Source organism: Saccopteryx leptura, chromosome 2, assembly GCF_036850995.1.
Source record: "Saccopteryx leptura isolate mSacLep1 chromosome 2, mSacLep1_pri_phased_curated, whole genome shotgun sequence".
Classification (NCBI taxonomy): domain Eukaryota; kingdom Metazoa; phylum Chordata; class Mammalia; order Chiroptera; family Emballonuridae; genus Saccopteryx; species Saccopteryx leptura.
Window position 1 is genome coordinate 332,916,111 of NC_089504.1, and position 14,527 is coordinate 332,930,637.

At 44.9% G+C, this 14,527-nt stretch overlaps 1 protein-coding gene and 1 non-coding gene across 3 annotated transcripts in view; both read left to right on the plus strand.

Moving 5' to 3' along the window:
• The window catches only part of CRK (CRK proto-oncogene, adaptor protein), a 49,562-nt gene extending 46,754 nt beyond the window's left edge, over positions 1 to 2,808 (plus strand). Inside the window, exon 3 of one of the 2 annotated variants that reach the window (XM_066363555.1) lies at positions 199 to 2,808. In XM_066363555.1, coding sequence (XP_066219652.1) covers positions 199 to 336 — 138 coding nt within the window. In that variant the 3' untranslated portion in view covers positions 337 to 2,808. The remainder of the gene's footprint in view (positions 1 to 198) is intronic. The other variant, XM_066363556.1, reaches the window with a different exon arrangement.
• An 8,674-nt stretch (positions 2,809 to 11,482) lies between these two features.
• On the plus strand, positions 11,483 to 11,558 carry TRNAV-CAC (transfer RNA valine (anticodon CAC)). Its single transcript has one exon. It is a non-coding gene; the product is annotated as a tRNA-Val (tRNA).
• The last annotated feature ends 2,969 nt before the right edge of the window (positions 11,559 to 14,527 follow it).

Consider the following 14,527-nt stretch of genomic DNA (forward strand, 5'->3'; position numbering starts at 1 on the left):
TAAAATCACTTCTTTGTGCCTGCATTAACTACAAATAATGAGTCTGGTGGCTGGGGCTTGGGAGGCAGCAAATAGCTGTGTCTGTAATGTCAGTCCTAGAGCAATCATGTGGGCAGGGTATGCCTAATCAGAGAATGGAGTTTTTTAGCTTTCATTCATAACTGGAAATAAAGTGCTCTCCTTATTCTCCTCCTGCAGGTCGGTGAGCTGGTAAAGGTTACGAAGATTAATGTCAGTGGTCAGTGGGAAGGGGAGTGTAATGGCAAACGAGGTCACTTCCCATTCACACATGTCCGTCTGCTGGATCAACAGAATCCTGATGAGGACTTCAGCTGAGTATAGCTCAACAAACAGTTTTGCTGACAGATGGGAACAATCTTTTTTTTTCTTTTCATTTGCCATCTATACAATTTTCTTACAGATGTCAAAACAGTCTAGTTTATATAAGCATCCTGTTACCTGTGATCATTTTAAGACTGAACTACTACATCCCTAGTCCCATTTACCACGTTCAGGGTACAAAACTGTAGGGCTTGTGTGTTAACTTTGGAATTCAATTTTAGGCGGTAGTCACCATGCCTGATGCATCAGGAGGATAGGTATCTTGCCTCCTTTCTCTCAGGCAGTGCAAGTCAACCTGTGGAAAACCGATGGACTGGAGAGAATTGTTGCACACTGCTTACCCTGATTTATCCAACGACTTTGTTTTCATTCGGAAATCATGCTACCAAATGGCAATAGACTGTTACCTTTCACCCCTATAAAGTAATCATGTACCATGTGAATAGTACCCAGTGGGACTGCTTTTTAATTCATAGAACATGACCATTGTATGACTCATTCTGACGGTTCAAATCCTGAGATTTCTTAGGACACTACTAGAAGCATTTGTCTTCCTTTCTAGTCAATGCTTCATACTTTTTCTTGGGATTCTTTGAGCCCTTGTCATCCTTTTCCACAGATAGTTTAGTTCTCAAGAGAAGTGTTTATTTTCATTCCAGATGACAAGCAGGATGTGTAGAGCACTTTATTCAGTGCATAGCTTTAAGCCAGTATTGGATTCACTGAGTGGACAGCCAAACTCTCAGCTCTCTGCCTTCCCTCAAGGGGTCTTAGTAGGTTCACACTGCTACCACAGCTAAACAGACTCCTGGCTAATGGGTTCAGCAGGAACATTTCTCCTGAGTGCCAGTATCCTATTAGGGGGTTCTTTGGAATCCTTAGCTTCTACTTGGAGTGGAAGGACCAATCACTTAGAGTATTCCATAGAAGGTTGTGGGGCCAAATTCTGCCCTTTGCTTTATGTGCAACTTGTATAGTTCAAGTTCAATTAAAATTAAATGAGTTTGGGAATAGGGTTAGCACTTTGAAAATGTTTGAACTAATCATGAATTACTTAAGTATTATTCATTTCACATGGCCAGAATAGTGCTTGAAGTACATTACCTTAAAAACTGCCTTCATTTTTGGCTCTTTTCCTTTATGGTCAAGTTTAGTTCACAAATCCTTTTTAAGTATGGAATGGTTTATATGGGGTCAGGTGCTCCAAAGAATAGACTTCTGAGACCAAAAATGATGTAGGCTTTATAGATTACAATATGAAACTTTCACAGCTAGTTTCTAGTCTGGAAAGGCACTAACTGCTCTATGGTGTGGTATGACCAATAGAAACACCCTTTTATTTTGCTTAGGGCTTCATTTTAGAAAAGAAATGTATCTTTCTAAGTCTTTTGCATAGGTAATGATTAATTTGCATTCTTTGATGTACACCAAATCATGGTATCCTAGTGATTAGCACAATGCCTGGCACAGTTGGTGTGCAGATGTTTGTGTGAGTGAGTGAGAGACATGCAAAGGCTCATTACATGGCACAGGGAAGCTAGCTGGCAGGATTACATACATAACCACAAGTAAATTAATGAGTTGATGCTAATTTAATCTATTTTTACCTCACACTAAGGTAATGCTTGGTAATGACATTAATACTCGACTTTTTAAATGTTAGCACAGTGCTATGCACAGAGTGGGTGCTCAATGTTGAATGAACAAATTTGCAATACTAGATTTAATTCCATCTGACTACTCAAATTTTCAGTTATAGAGCATAGATACTGTAAAATTCAAATACACATTAAATCTTATTTTCCTGAAAGTATGACATCTAAAATATTTGTAGAAAAACCTTGTCACAACTTATCTGAATATTTGTATTTTCTTTTGCCTTTGACATTATATTAGCTTGTAATGTCTCTCTTCATTTTATATCAGTGGGACATACAACTCTACCCAAATCATAAAAATTTCTCAATGAGGGGTGTTGGAAGCCATTATATGAACTGTTGGTTTGGATTTGGCTGGATGTGGTAGTTGTTGGACCTTAAGAAATCAAAAAGGACTTCTTAAAGTATCTTCTAAAAACAAATGCTAGAATCCTACTCAAATGCGTATGTACATTGTCACAGAACAAAGTAAACTGAAATTGGCTGCTATATTTTATATAATCATTTCTGCAAAGGCCCAATTTTTGGATACTAATATTTGACATGGTTAATTCTTATTAATTTGTTGGAATTGTTTATTGTTAATAATGCAAATAGATAATTTTTAATTATCCTTAAGTAACATTTCACTATTAATGGTTTGAAATGAGTGATAAGCAAACCAATTTGAAATAAAATATGAACATGTGCCATTGTATTATAACACTATACACTTTCTTGACAGTTAAATTTTGAAAAAAAATGTTTTTTTGTAGCATGTATTGTATATGTTTATAGTATATGTAGTAAATAAAAATATGGCCAAATGTTTGGCTTGGTGATCTTTTGAAGAAAGTAATCTTTGGTTATTTTTCACAAAAGAGCTAAATCTTTTATGCTTAGGGAATAAGAGGTATGTGTACTTAGCCTACAAACAATCATATAATAAGAAACAACTATACACACTCCGTCGATACTCATTAAAGCTGGGAATTGATCATTGGTGGTTTTAAAGGGTATTGAGAAGTCATGAAATACTGATTTGAGGGGAATGTAAGAGGAATGACTACATAGTGGTTGGAAATCTGGAATGATGTGGACAGAAAACATCAAACTTGTCCAGAAATGGGTATATGTGTATATAAAGAAAATAAGGATGTAGTAGGGGGCTTTGCTTTGTAAAGTAAAAGAAGTTTGAATGTTGTCCAATAGGTTTTTAGAATGTTACTTTAGGTATTCAGATATCTTTTTTAACTAGCACATTTTCAGGGTAGATAATTACAGACACATACATAGTGTGTGAATATATAAATATATACCTGAAATTGATATAATACTCTATAGTTTTGTGTTGTATGGGTGCTGAAGTTTTAAAATGAAACGGACAGCCTCACTGGTGGTGGCACAGTCGATAGAGCATTGTCCTGGGACTCTAAGGTCCCAGGTTCGAAACCCCAAGGTCGCTGGATTGAGCACACACTCTCTATCTTGAGCATGGGGTTGTCAACATGATCCTGTGGTTGCTGGCTGAGCCCAAAGGTCTCTGGCTTGAAGCCCATGGTGGCTGGTTTGAGCAACGGTTCACTGGCTTGGCTGGAACCACCCGGTCAAGGCACATATGAGAAGCAATCAATGACCAACAAAAGTGCTGCAACTACAAGTTGATGCTTCTCATGTCTCTCCCTTCTGTCTCTTTCTCTCCCACTAAAAAAATAAAAATTAAAATAAAAGGAAAAGGACAGCCTACCTGTGGTGGCTCAGTGGATAAAGCATCAACCTGGAATGCTGAGGTCTCTGGTTCAAAACCCTGGGCTTCCCTGATTAAGGCACATACAAGAAGCAACGAGGTGATGCTGCCTGCTCCTTCTGCAACCCTTTCTCCCTCTTTCCCGTTCTCTCCCCCACCCTTTAAAAACAATCAATAAATAAAATCTATTTTTAAAAAGCCCTAGCTGGGCCCTGGCCAGTTGGCTCAGCGGTAGAGCGTCGGCCTAGCGTGCGGAGGACCCGGGTTCGATTCCCAGCCAGGGCACACAGGAGAAGCGCCCATTTGCTTCTCCACCCCTCCGCCGCACTTTCCTCTCTGTCTCTCTCTTCCCCTCCCGCAGCCAAGGCTCCATGGGAGCAAAGGTGGCCCGGGCGCTGGGGATGGCTCTGTGGCCTCTGCCCCAGGCGCTAGAGTGGCTCTGGTCGCAATATGGCGACGCCCAGGATGGGCAGAGCATCGCCCCCTGGTGGGCAGAGCGTCGCCCCATGGTGGGCGTGCCGGGTGGATCCCGGTGGGGCGCATGCGGGAGTCTGTCTGACTGTCTCCCCATTTCCAGCTTCAGAAAAATGAAAAAAAAAAAAAAAAAAAAAAAGCCCTGGCTGTATAGTTTGGTTGGTTAGAGCATTGTTTCAAAGTGCAGAGGTTGCTGGTTTGATCCCTGATCAGGGCACATACAGGAATATATATTCCTGTCTGTCTCTCCCTACCTCTCTCTAAAATCCATTAAATAAATATTTTTCTTTTTAAAGAAAGAAAAGGACAGTCTGTGCGAGTACTTATACCATGTACTACCTTGGATCCAAAGCACCTAGTTACTGCTGTAGACCGTGGCAACGCAGTTAAATAAAGGAACCTACTCCAAAGGGAGTCACCTTTGGCATACATAAGTCTAACTGCAATGTGATTTAAGAATGTTTGGGCCCTGGCCGGTTGGCTCAGTGGTAGAGCGTTGCCTGGCGTGCGGAAGTCCTGGGTTCGATTCCCGGCCAGGGCACACAGAGGGAGCACCCATCTGCCTCCACCCCTCCCCCTCTCCTTTCTGTCTCTCTCTTCCCTCCCGCAGCCAAGGCTCCATTGGAGCAGAAGATGGCCCGGGCGCTGGGGATGGCTCCATGGCCTCTGCCTCAGGCACTAGAATGGCTCTGGTCACAACAGAGCAACGCCCCGGATGGGCAGAGCATCGCCCTCTGGTGGGTGTGCCGGGTGGATCCCGGTCGGGTGCATGCAGGAGTCTGTCTGACTGCCTCCCCGTTTCCAACTTTGGAAAAATGCAAAAAAAAAAAAAAAAAGAAAAAGTTTGAATTTTTTCTCAAAAAAACCCTGCCAAAATCTTGTATTTAAAAAAGATGTGCCTGACCAGGTGGTGGCACAGTGAATGGGGCATTGGCCTGGGACACTCAGGACCCAGGTTCAAAACCCCAAGGTCGCCAGCTTGAGCTTGGTTGGGCTCACCGGTTTTAGTGCGGAGTCACTAGCTTGAGTGTGGATCATAGACATGATCCCATGGTCTCTGGCTTGAGCCCCAAGGTCGCTGGCTTGAGCAAGGGGTACTCGCTCTGCTGCAGCCCTCCAGTGAAGGCACATATGAGAAAGCAGTCAGTAAAAAACTAGTTCCCCTACGATGACTTGATGCTTCTCATCTCCCTAGCTGTCTCTGTCTGTCTCTCTTAAAGAAAAGAGAAAAATGTTGAGTGTTGGGTTCCTTTAGAAAGCCTGGAGTGCTCATAACAGCTCTTATCTTTTGTAACCCTGATCTTCAGATTAAGGTCTGTTCCTTTTGCAGATATGAAGAGAGAAGAGCCTCCTCCAAGAAAATGTGAAAATAGTTCTAAGTTTGGTAGGAGGAGGGTAAGAGTTTGTTGCTCTGCTGCTACACATATCCTAAAGAAAAATGGGGAAATAAGGTGGGCAAAGAAGAACGAGTCATCAAGAAGTGAAGTTCAGCCTGACCTGTGGGTACAATGGGTTGAGTGTCAGCCCAAGATGCTGAGGTCCCAGGTTTGAAACTGTGAGGTAGCCAGCTTGAGTGTGGGACTGCAGGCTTGAGCATGGGCTCATCAACATGACCCCATGGTCACTGGCTTGAAACCCAAGGTCGCTGAAGGCCAAGGTTGCTGGCCTGAGCAAGGGGTCACTGGCTTGTCTGGATCCCCCAGTCAAGGCACATATGAGGAGCAATTAACCGACACATGGCTCTAAAGTGCCATAACTACAGGTTGATGCTTCTCATCTCCCTGTCTCTTTCTCTCACTAAAAAATAAAAGTGAAGTTCAACCAATGTATAGAGCATTGACTCGGGACACGGGACACTGAAGTCCTAGGTTCAAAACCCCAAGTAGCTGGTTTGAGCAAGGGGTCACTGGCTTGCCCCCCCCCCCCACCCGTAAAGGCATGGAGGAAAAGCAATCAGTGAATAACTAAAGTGACACAGCTATGAGTTGATGCTTCTCATCTCTCTCAAAAAAATATAATAAAAGTGAGGTTCAGGCCCTGGTTGGTTGGCCCAGCAGTAGCGTGTCGGCCTGGTGTGTGGAAGTCCCAGGTTTGATTACAAGCTAGGGCACACACAAGTGCCTGTCTGCTTCTCCACCCTTCCCCCTCTCCTTCCTCTATCTCTTCCCCTCTCGCAGCCAAGGCTCCATTGGAGCAAGGTTGGCCTGGGCGCTTAAGGATGGCTCCGTGGCCTCTGCCTGAGGCGCTAGAATGGCTCATTGCAGCAGAGCCAAGCCCCAGAGGGGCTGAGCTTCGCCCCCTGGTGGGCATGCTCGGTGGATCCTGGTCAGGCGCATGCGAAGTCTGTCTGCCAGCCTCTCCCCCTCCCCCACCCACCCCTGCTTTTCACTTAGGAAAAATACAAAAAAAAATGAGGTTCAAAAATAGCAGTCTTGCCCTGGTCAATAGCTTGGTTCATTAGAGCAGAGGTCCCCAACCTTTTTGGGGCCACAGACCGATTTAATGTCAGAAAATACCTTCACAGACTGGCCTTTAGGGTGGGATGGATAAATGCACAAAATAAAATTACGGGACTGGCGTAAAAAATACGGTATTTTAAAATATAACTGTCAAACTTACGAGACAAACGTCAAGAGTGAGTCTTAGATGTAACAGAGGGAATCTGGTCATTTTAAAAAAATAAAACATCAGGCCTGACCTGTGGTGGTGCAGTGGATAAAGCATCGACCTGGAACACTGAGGTTGCCGGTTCGAAACCCTGGGCTTGCCTGGTCAAGGCACATATGGGAGTTGATGCTTTCTGCTGCTCCCCCTTTTCTCTCTCTCTCTCTCTCTCTCTCGCTCTCTCTCCCCCCTCTTTCTAAAAAATCAATAAATAAAATATTTTAAAAAGAAAAGGCTATACCATAAAAAATAAAATAAAACATCGTTCAGACTTAAATATAAATAAAACGAAAATAATGTAAGTTATTTATTCTTTCTCTGTGGACCAGTACCAAATGGCCCACGGACTGGTACCGGTCCGCGGCCCGGGGGTTGGGGACCACTGAATTAGAGCATAATCTTGATATGCAGAAGTTGCAGGGCACATACAGGAATCCTCCGTCAGGGCACATACAGGAACAGATCTGTGTTTCTGTCTCCATCTCACCCTGCCTCTCTAAAATCAGTCAGTAAAAATTAAACAACACAACCAGCAGTCTTTGAGGATCCTCTAGGAATGCAGAAGTAAATGAGCTGCTTGGCTTGCTTTGGTCAAGGGGATGCCTCCAATATTTCTGTGGTTGGCCTGTTTTGTTTAGATTTTAGACCTGTGTTGAATTCTAGCAAAGTGGGCACTCAAATATTACTGAATAAATGTTCAAAGGTAAACTGGCTTAGGCAGAACTTACTGTCTTCTCACTTCAAATGAGGGAAATTATGGACATTTTAGCTATTTTAGCTTTCTGGGAGTGGGAGGGAGTGATTAGACTTGTAGAGGTTGACTGGTTCAAAGTCTCCCTCTGTTCCCTTTAGACCTTCATGGAGTTTCTAGCCTCATTTTCTTTTTTTTTTCTTTTTCTTTTTTTTTTTTGTGACAGAGAGAGGGACAGATAGACAAAAACAGGAAGGGAGAGAGATGAGAAGCATCAACACTTTGTTGCAGTTACTTAGTTGTTCATTGATTTCTCATATGTGCCTTGACCGCGGGGCTACAGCAGACCAAGTGACCCCCTGCTCGAGCCAGCGACCTTGGGCTCAAGCTGGTAAGCCTTGCTCAAACCAGATGATCCCATGCTCAAGCTGGCGACCTCGGGGTTTTGAACCTGGGTCCTCCACGACCCAGTTTGATGCTCTATCCACTGTGCCACCGCCTGGTCAGGCTTCTTTCTGTAAAAAAAATAAAATAAAATAAAATAAATAAAGATTATTAATTTTTTTTTTTTTTTTGTATTTTTCCGAAGCTGGAAACGGGGAGAGACAGTCAAGACAGACTCCCGCATGCGCCCGACCGGGGATCCACCCGGTACGCCCACCAGGGGGCGACGGCTCTGCCCCTCCGGGGAGTCGCTCTGTTGCGACCAGAGCCACTCTAGCGCCTGGGGCAGAGGCCAAGGAGCCATCCCCAGCACGTGGGCCATCTTTGCTCCAATGGAGCCTTGGCTGCGGGAGGGGAAGAGAGAGACAGAGAGGAAGGAGGGGGGGAGGGGTGGAGAAGCAGATGGGCGCTTCTCCTGTGTGCCCTGGCCGGGAATCGAACCCGGGACCCCTTGCACGCCAGGCCAAGGCTCTACCACTGAGCCAACCGGCCAGGGCCTAAAGATTATTAATTTTACAAAGAGGTATGGGAAGCAAAAAGTGTCAACTCATACTTGCTTCACTTTAGTTAATTGATTGCTTGTTATATATGCCTTGAGTGGACAAGTCCAGGGCTTTGAACTGGCAACCCTGGCGCTTCAGGTCGACACTATCCACTGCACCAGCACAGGCCAGGGCTCTAGCCTCATTTTCTCACTGGTGGGGTGCATGGACTTCTCCAAGGCTCTCAGTACCAGCAAGGAAACTAGAAAGGAACCCTGAGGTGAGGTCACAGACAGGCTCCTCCTTTTCCCTTTATGCTGGGAAAATCAGAGTGGAAATGAAATTGGTACCATATAAGGGTATAATAACACTGCTTGTTAGATATGTCTGGGCTACCATACCATTTTGTGTAAAGCAGGAATTCAGCCTCCTATAGTCGCTGCCATTTGTACAGGTTCCTGTACTGACTCAGTGCTGCCTGTCTCTCCTAGGCTTCTACCCTGAACCTTTTTTAGGTGGGGCTCTAATGTCTTGGCTGCCTTGGCTGGTATTGCCACAGTGTTCAGAGATTACTAACAGTGGGCCTGACCAGGTGGTGGCACAGTGGATAGAGCATTGGGCTGGGACCCAGGGGACCCAGAGGACCCTGGTTCAAAACCCTGAGGTCGCTAGCTTGAAGCCCAAGGTCTCTGGCTTGAGCAAGGCATCACTGGCTCTGCTGCAGCCCCTAGTCAAGGCACAGATGAGAAAGCAATCAATGAACAAGTAAGCAGCTGCAACAAAGAATTGATGCTTTTCATCTCTCCCTTCCTGTCTGTATCTGTCCCTCTCTCTGTCTCTCTCTCACACACAAAAATTACAACAGTAGGGTGATAGCAATCTTAACCTCACTCATCATTGTGTAATTATTTGTTTTGAGAGAACATCATGAACTCAAGGATACATACTGCCACAGAAAGGAACTACACTTTCATCCATTATCACCAAGGGAGGTGTTGACTCCATATTTTGTTGGCTGTGTGGGTGCTTCAGTGATGAAAAATTTTGATCAGGTTACAGTAGTTCCAAGTCTGGAATCTCCTGTGGAATAGAACGACTGCACTTGTGAATCTTTCATTCTAGCGATAACTGGACAAAAACTGCATCCTTCACCTCCACAGGGGCCCCTGGTGGCTTTCTAGAAGTAAGTGTTCCAGAGTCACCAGACACAGCTTGGTAAGCAGATTGCATCTTTATGTGAATAACCAGTAGAAAAAGGCACCCCTTCCTGTGTGTGTACATAGCCCTGTGCCAGGCTCACAACTTGAAACATGCAGACAGGAGTGTGGTTCAGATTACATTCCCTCTTGCCACCTTTAACTAAGTGTTCCTGTTTGGTGTACAACTATACCTGGCACTTAGTAAACATTAGCTTTGATTATTCTGCTTAATGTTAAAGCTGCCAGCCCATATATAGACATCCCTCTCCTCCCACAGCCAGTTCATCACCAAGTCCTCTCAGCTCTACCTTTAAAATATTCCCTGCTCGCCTGACCTGTGGTGGCGTAGTGGATAAAGCGTCGACCTGGAAATGCTGAGATCGCCGGTTCGAAACCCTGGGCTTGCCTGGTCAAGGCACATATGGGAGTTGATGCTTCCAGCTCTTCCCCTCTTCTCTCTCTCTCTCTTTCTCTCTCCTCTCTAAAAATGAATAAAGAAAAAAAGAAAAAAAAAAGATTTTAAAATATTCCCTGCTCAACTAACCTGTGGTGGCTCAGTGGATAAAGCGTCAACCTGGAATGCTGAGGTCACCAGTTTGAAATCCTGGGTTTGCCTGGTCAAAGCACATACAGGAAGCAACTACTTATGAATTGATTCTTCCAGCTTCTCCTTCCTCTATCTTCTCTCTCTAAAAAGATATAAAATAAAATATTCTTGGCCTGTGGTGGTGCAGTGGATAAAGGTTTGACCTAGAATGCTGAGTTTGCCAGTTCAAATTCCTGGGCTTGCCTTGTCAAGGCACATACGACAATCAGTGAACAACTAAAGTGAAGCAGCTATAAGTTGATACTTCTCACTCTCCCACTCATCTCTCCTCTCTCTGTAAAAATCAATAAATAAAGATTTTTAAAAATAAATAAATAGGCCCTGGCCGGTTGGCTCAGTAGTAGAGCGTTGGCCTGGCATGCAGGAGTCCCGGGTTTGATTCCTGCCCAGGGCACACAGGAGAAGTGCCCATCTGCTTCTCTACCCCTCCCCCTCTCCTTCCTCTCTGTCTCTCTCTTCCCCTCCCTCAGCCAAGGCTCCATTGGAGCAAAGTTGGCCCGGGCACTGAGGATGGCTCCATGGCCTCTGCCTTAGGTGCTAGAATGGCTCTGGTTGCAACAGAGCAACGCCCCAGATGGCAGAGCATCGCACCCTGGTGGGCATGCCAGGTGGATCCCGGTCAGGCGCATGCGGGAGTCTGTCTGACTGCCTCCCCGTTTCCAGCTTTAGAAAATTACAAATAGCCCTGGCCGGTTGGCTCAGCGGTAGAGCATCGGCCTAGCGTGCGGAGGACCCGGGTTCAATTCCCGGCCAGGGCACACAGGAGAAGCGCCCATTTGCTTCTCCACCCCTCCGCCGCGCTTTCCTCTCTGTCTCTCTCTTCCTCTCCCGCAGCCAAGGCTCCATTGGAGCAAAGATGGCCCGGGCGCTGGGGATGGCTCTGTGGCCTCTGCCCCAGGCGCTAGAATGGCTCTGGTTGCAACATGACGACGCCCAGGATGGGCAGAGCATCGCCCCCTGGTGGGCAGAGCGTCGCCCCTGGTGGGCGTGCCGGGTGGATCCCGGTCGGGCGCATGCGGGAGTCTGTCTGACTGTCTCTCCCTGTTTCCAGCTTCAGAAAAAAGAAAATAAATAAATAAATAAATAAATAAATAAATACAAATAAATAAATAAATAAATATCCTGACCTATGGTGGCACAGTGGATGGATCATTGACCTGGAACGCTGAGGTTGCTGGTTCAAAACTGTGGGCTTGCCCTGGCCAGTTGGCTCAGTGGTAGAGCATCAGCCTCACGTGCAGGAGTCCCGGGTTTGATTCCCGGACAGGGCACCCAGGAGAAGCTCCCATCTGCTTCTCCACCCCTCCCCCTCTTCGTCCTCTCTATCTCTCTCTCCCCCCCCCCCCCCAAGCCAGGGCTCCATTGGAGCAAAGTTGGCCCGGGTGCTGAGGATGGCTCTGTGGCCTCTGCCTCAGGCGCTAGAATGGCTCTGGTTGCAACAGAGCAACGCCCCAGATGGGCAGAGCATCGCCCCCTGGTGGGCATGCCGGGTAGATCCCGGTCGGGCACATGCGGGAGTCTGTCTACCTCCCCGTTTCCAACTTCAGAAAAATACAAAAAATAAAATAAAATAAAAACCAAAACTGTGGGCTTGCCCAATCAAGGCACCTACAAGAAGCAACTACTACGAATAGATGCTTCCTGCTTTTCCCCCACCCTTCCTATCTAAAATCAGTAAATATTTTAGCCTGACCTGTGGTGGCACAGTAGATAAAGCGTCAACCTGGAAAAGCTGAGGTTGCTGGTTCAAAACCCTGGGCTTGCCTGGTCAAGGCACATATGGGAGTTGATGCTTCTGCTCCTCCCCCCTTCTCTCTCTCTCTCTCCCCTCTCTATAATGAATAAAAAAATAAATAAAAAAAAATTAAAATCAGTAAATATTTTAAAATAATAAATAAATGAAAATATTTCCTATTGCACATTTGTAGACACCACACACCCAAGTAGCCATCTCTCCTGTGGGCCATTGCAACAACCTTCCTGGTTATTTACTTACCCCACTCTATTTATTATAGAGCCACCAGGATGATCTTCCCATGAGGTTAACTTGATCAGGGAACTCCCTTTCTTTAAAAACTTTCTGCCTGACCTGTGGTGGCGCAGTGGATAAAGCGTCGACCTGGAAATACTGAGGTCACTGGTTCGAAACCCTGGGCTTGCCTGGTCAAGGCACATATAGGAGTTGATGCTTCCAGCTCCTCCCCCTTCTCTCTCTCTGTTTCTCTCTCTCCCTCTCTCTCTCCTCTCTAAAAATGAATAAATAAAATCTAAAAAGTAATAAATAAATTCTCACTTTCTAAAAAAAAAACCAAAAAAACAAAAAAAACCAACTTTCTCATGGTTTCATCTTCATCACAATCTACGTTCCCTAGCTCGGCCCCCACGGCAGTGATGACCTTCTTCAGTCTACCTCTCTGTGCCTGTGCAGGCTTTCCTTTCAGCTCCGCAGATGGGCAGGCCCTTCCCCATTCTAGGAACCTTCCTCCTACAACTGTTACCTCTTGTTCCAGTTTAAATGCCCCTTCCTCAGAGATGCCTTCCTTGAACCCCCAAATTTCATCATAAGCACATCATTGGCCTTAACAGCACTCCTCTCAGATTGTAATTACATATTTCTGTGATGATTACATTCATCTCCTCAGACTATAAATCAGCTCCAGCAGGACAGGAGCCACATCTGATGTGCTCATCATTACATCTCTAAAGCCCAGCACAGAACCCAGCTCAGATCAGACATTAGATGTTGGTTAAGCCTGACCTGTGGTGGCGCAGTGGATAGGGTGTCAACCTGGAAATGCTGAGGTTGCTGGTTCGAAACCCTGGGCTTGCCTGGTCAAGGCGCATGTGGGAGTTGATGCTTCCAGCTCCTCCCCTCGTCTCTCTCTGCCTCTCCTCTCTCTCTCTCTCCCTCTCCCTCTCCCTCTCTCTCCCTCTCTCCCTCTCCTCTCTAAAATGAATAAATAAAAAATTAAAAAAAAAGAAATTATTTAAAAAAAAAAAAAAAGATGTTGGTTAAATCAGTGTTAAACCAGGGTTGAGCGCTGGGGAATAGAAACCTAGCTGATTACCACTCAGCTGTTCCCCCTGACACACCCTGCATTCCTGGTCCTGTGTTTGCTCAAAGAGTGTAGGTTAATTTTAATATCGATCAGAATAAAACCCATTTAGTTAGGAGGGTCCTTCCATTGCAGAAACATGAAATATTTTTCAAAGCCTAGTCTCAAGGGTTTGGGTGCTTTTCCATGGCCATATCCCTTTTCCTTTTCCACAGAGGGGGAGGTGACTGGATCACTTAGAGGAGAGCTATATTCAAGTAATGATTATTCACTTGTATTTTATTTTTTAATTTCTAGCTTTAGCCATACTTTCAAAAAGTCTGAATTCCATTACCTAAAATGCCAATCGTAATAAAAGTAACTTAATATATCCTAAACACTATTCAAAGTAATTACTCATCCTGTTATTATTTAGGTCTTTCATGATATAGACCTCAGAGGCAGCAACTCAAGAAGGCAACTAACAGGAGAAGGGGCCTTGTGAATTCCCTGTGCATTATGGTGAAGGGCATGACTTCATCCTAATGTCAAAGTAGGTTGGAAAGTAGAATTGGCCTGAGTTTTGGGCCCAAATCCTTTTAGGAATCTTATGATATAACAAGAAAAAGGAGAAAGCCATATCCTATTCCCAAAAAAGAATGTAACAAAAAGAAATGACTTATTTAAATTCTTTGGTCTCATCTATTCTCCCACTAGAATCAAGTTATTCCTCTACTTTCACTTTTTCTTTTGAATAAAAATTGCCCCGTCTCTCATTTTCATTGTTAGTCATGCCTGTGGGATTAGGTTTATGTCTGAACCAGCTAGTCACTTCTTGTTCCTTAGTAAACTGCCATATGATCAAGAGCTGGCTTTTCTCCCCATTGTCATAGCAACTGATGTTTACATAAGCAAAACCTGGGGGAAAACATTTGTTGTTTTGGTACGATTTGTGGGAAATTTTATCATAATAGAAAGATGAAAAACCAACTTGATGGGCTAGCAGCTAGAATTTGGAACAACAGAATGGACTTGTCCTATTCCTTGTAAGGAGAGCTATTTAATAGGTACCACCTTTGGCTATCCAAAAAACTGCAATGATCATCTTTACTTCTGTTCTTTTTTTTTTTGTATTTCTCTGAAGCTGGAAACAGGGAGAGACAGTCAGACAGACTCCCGCATGCACCCGACTGGGATCCACCCGG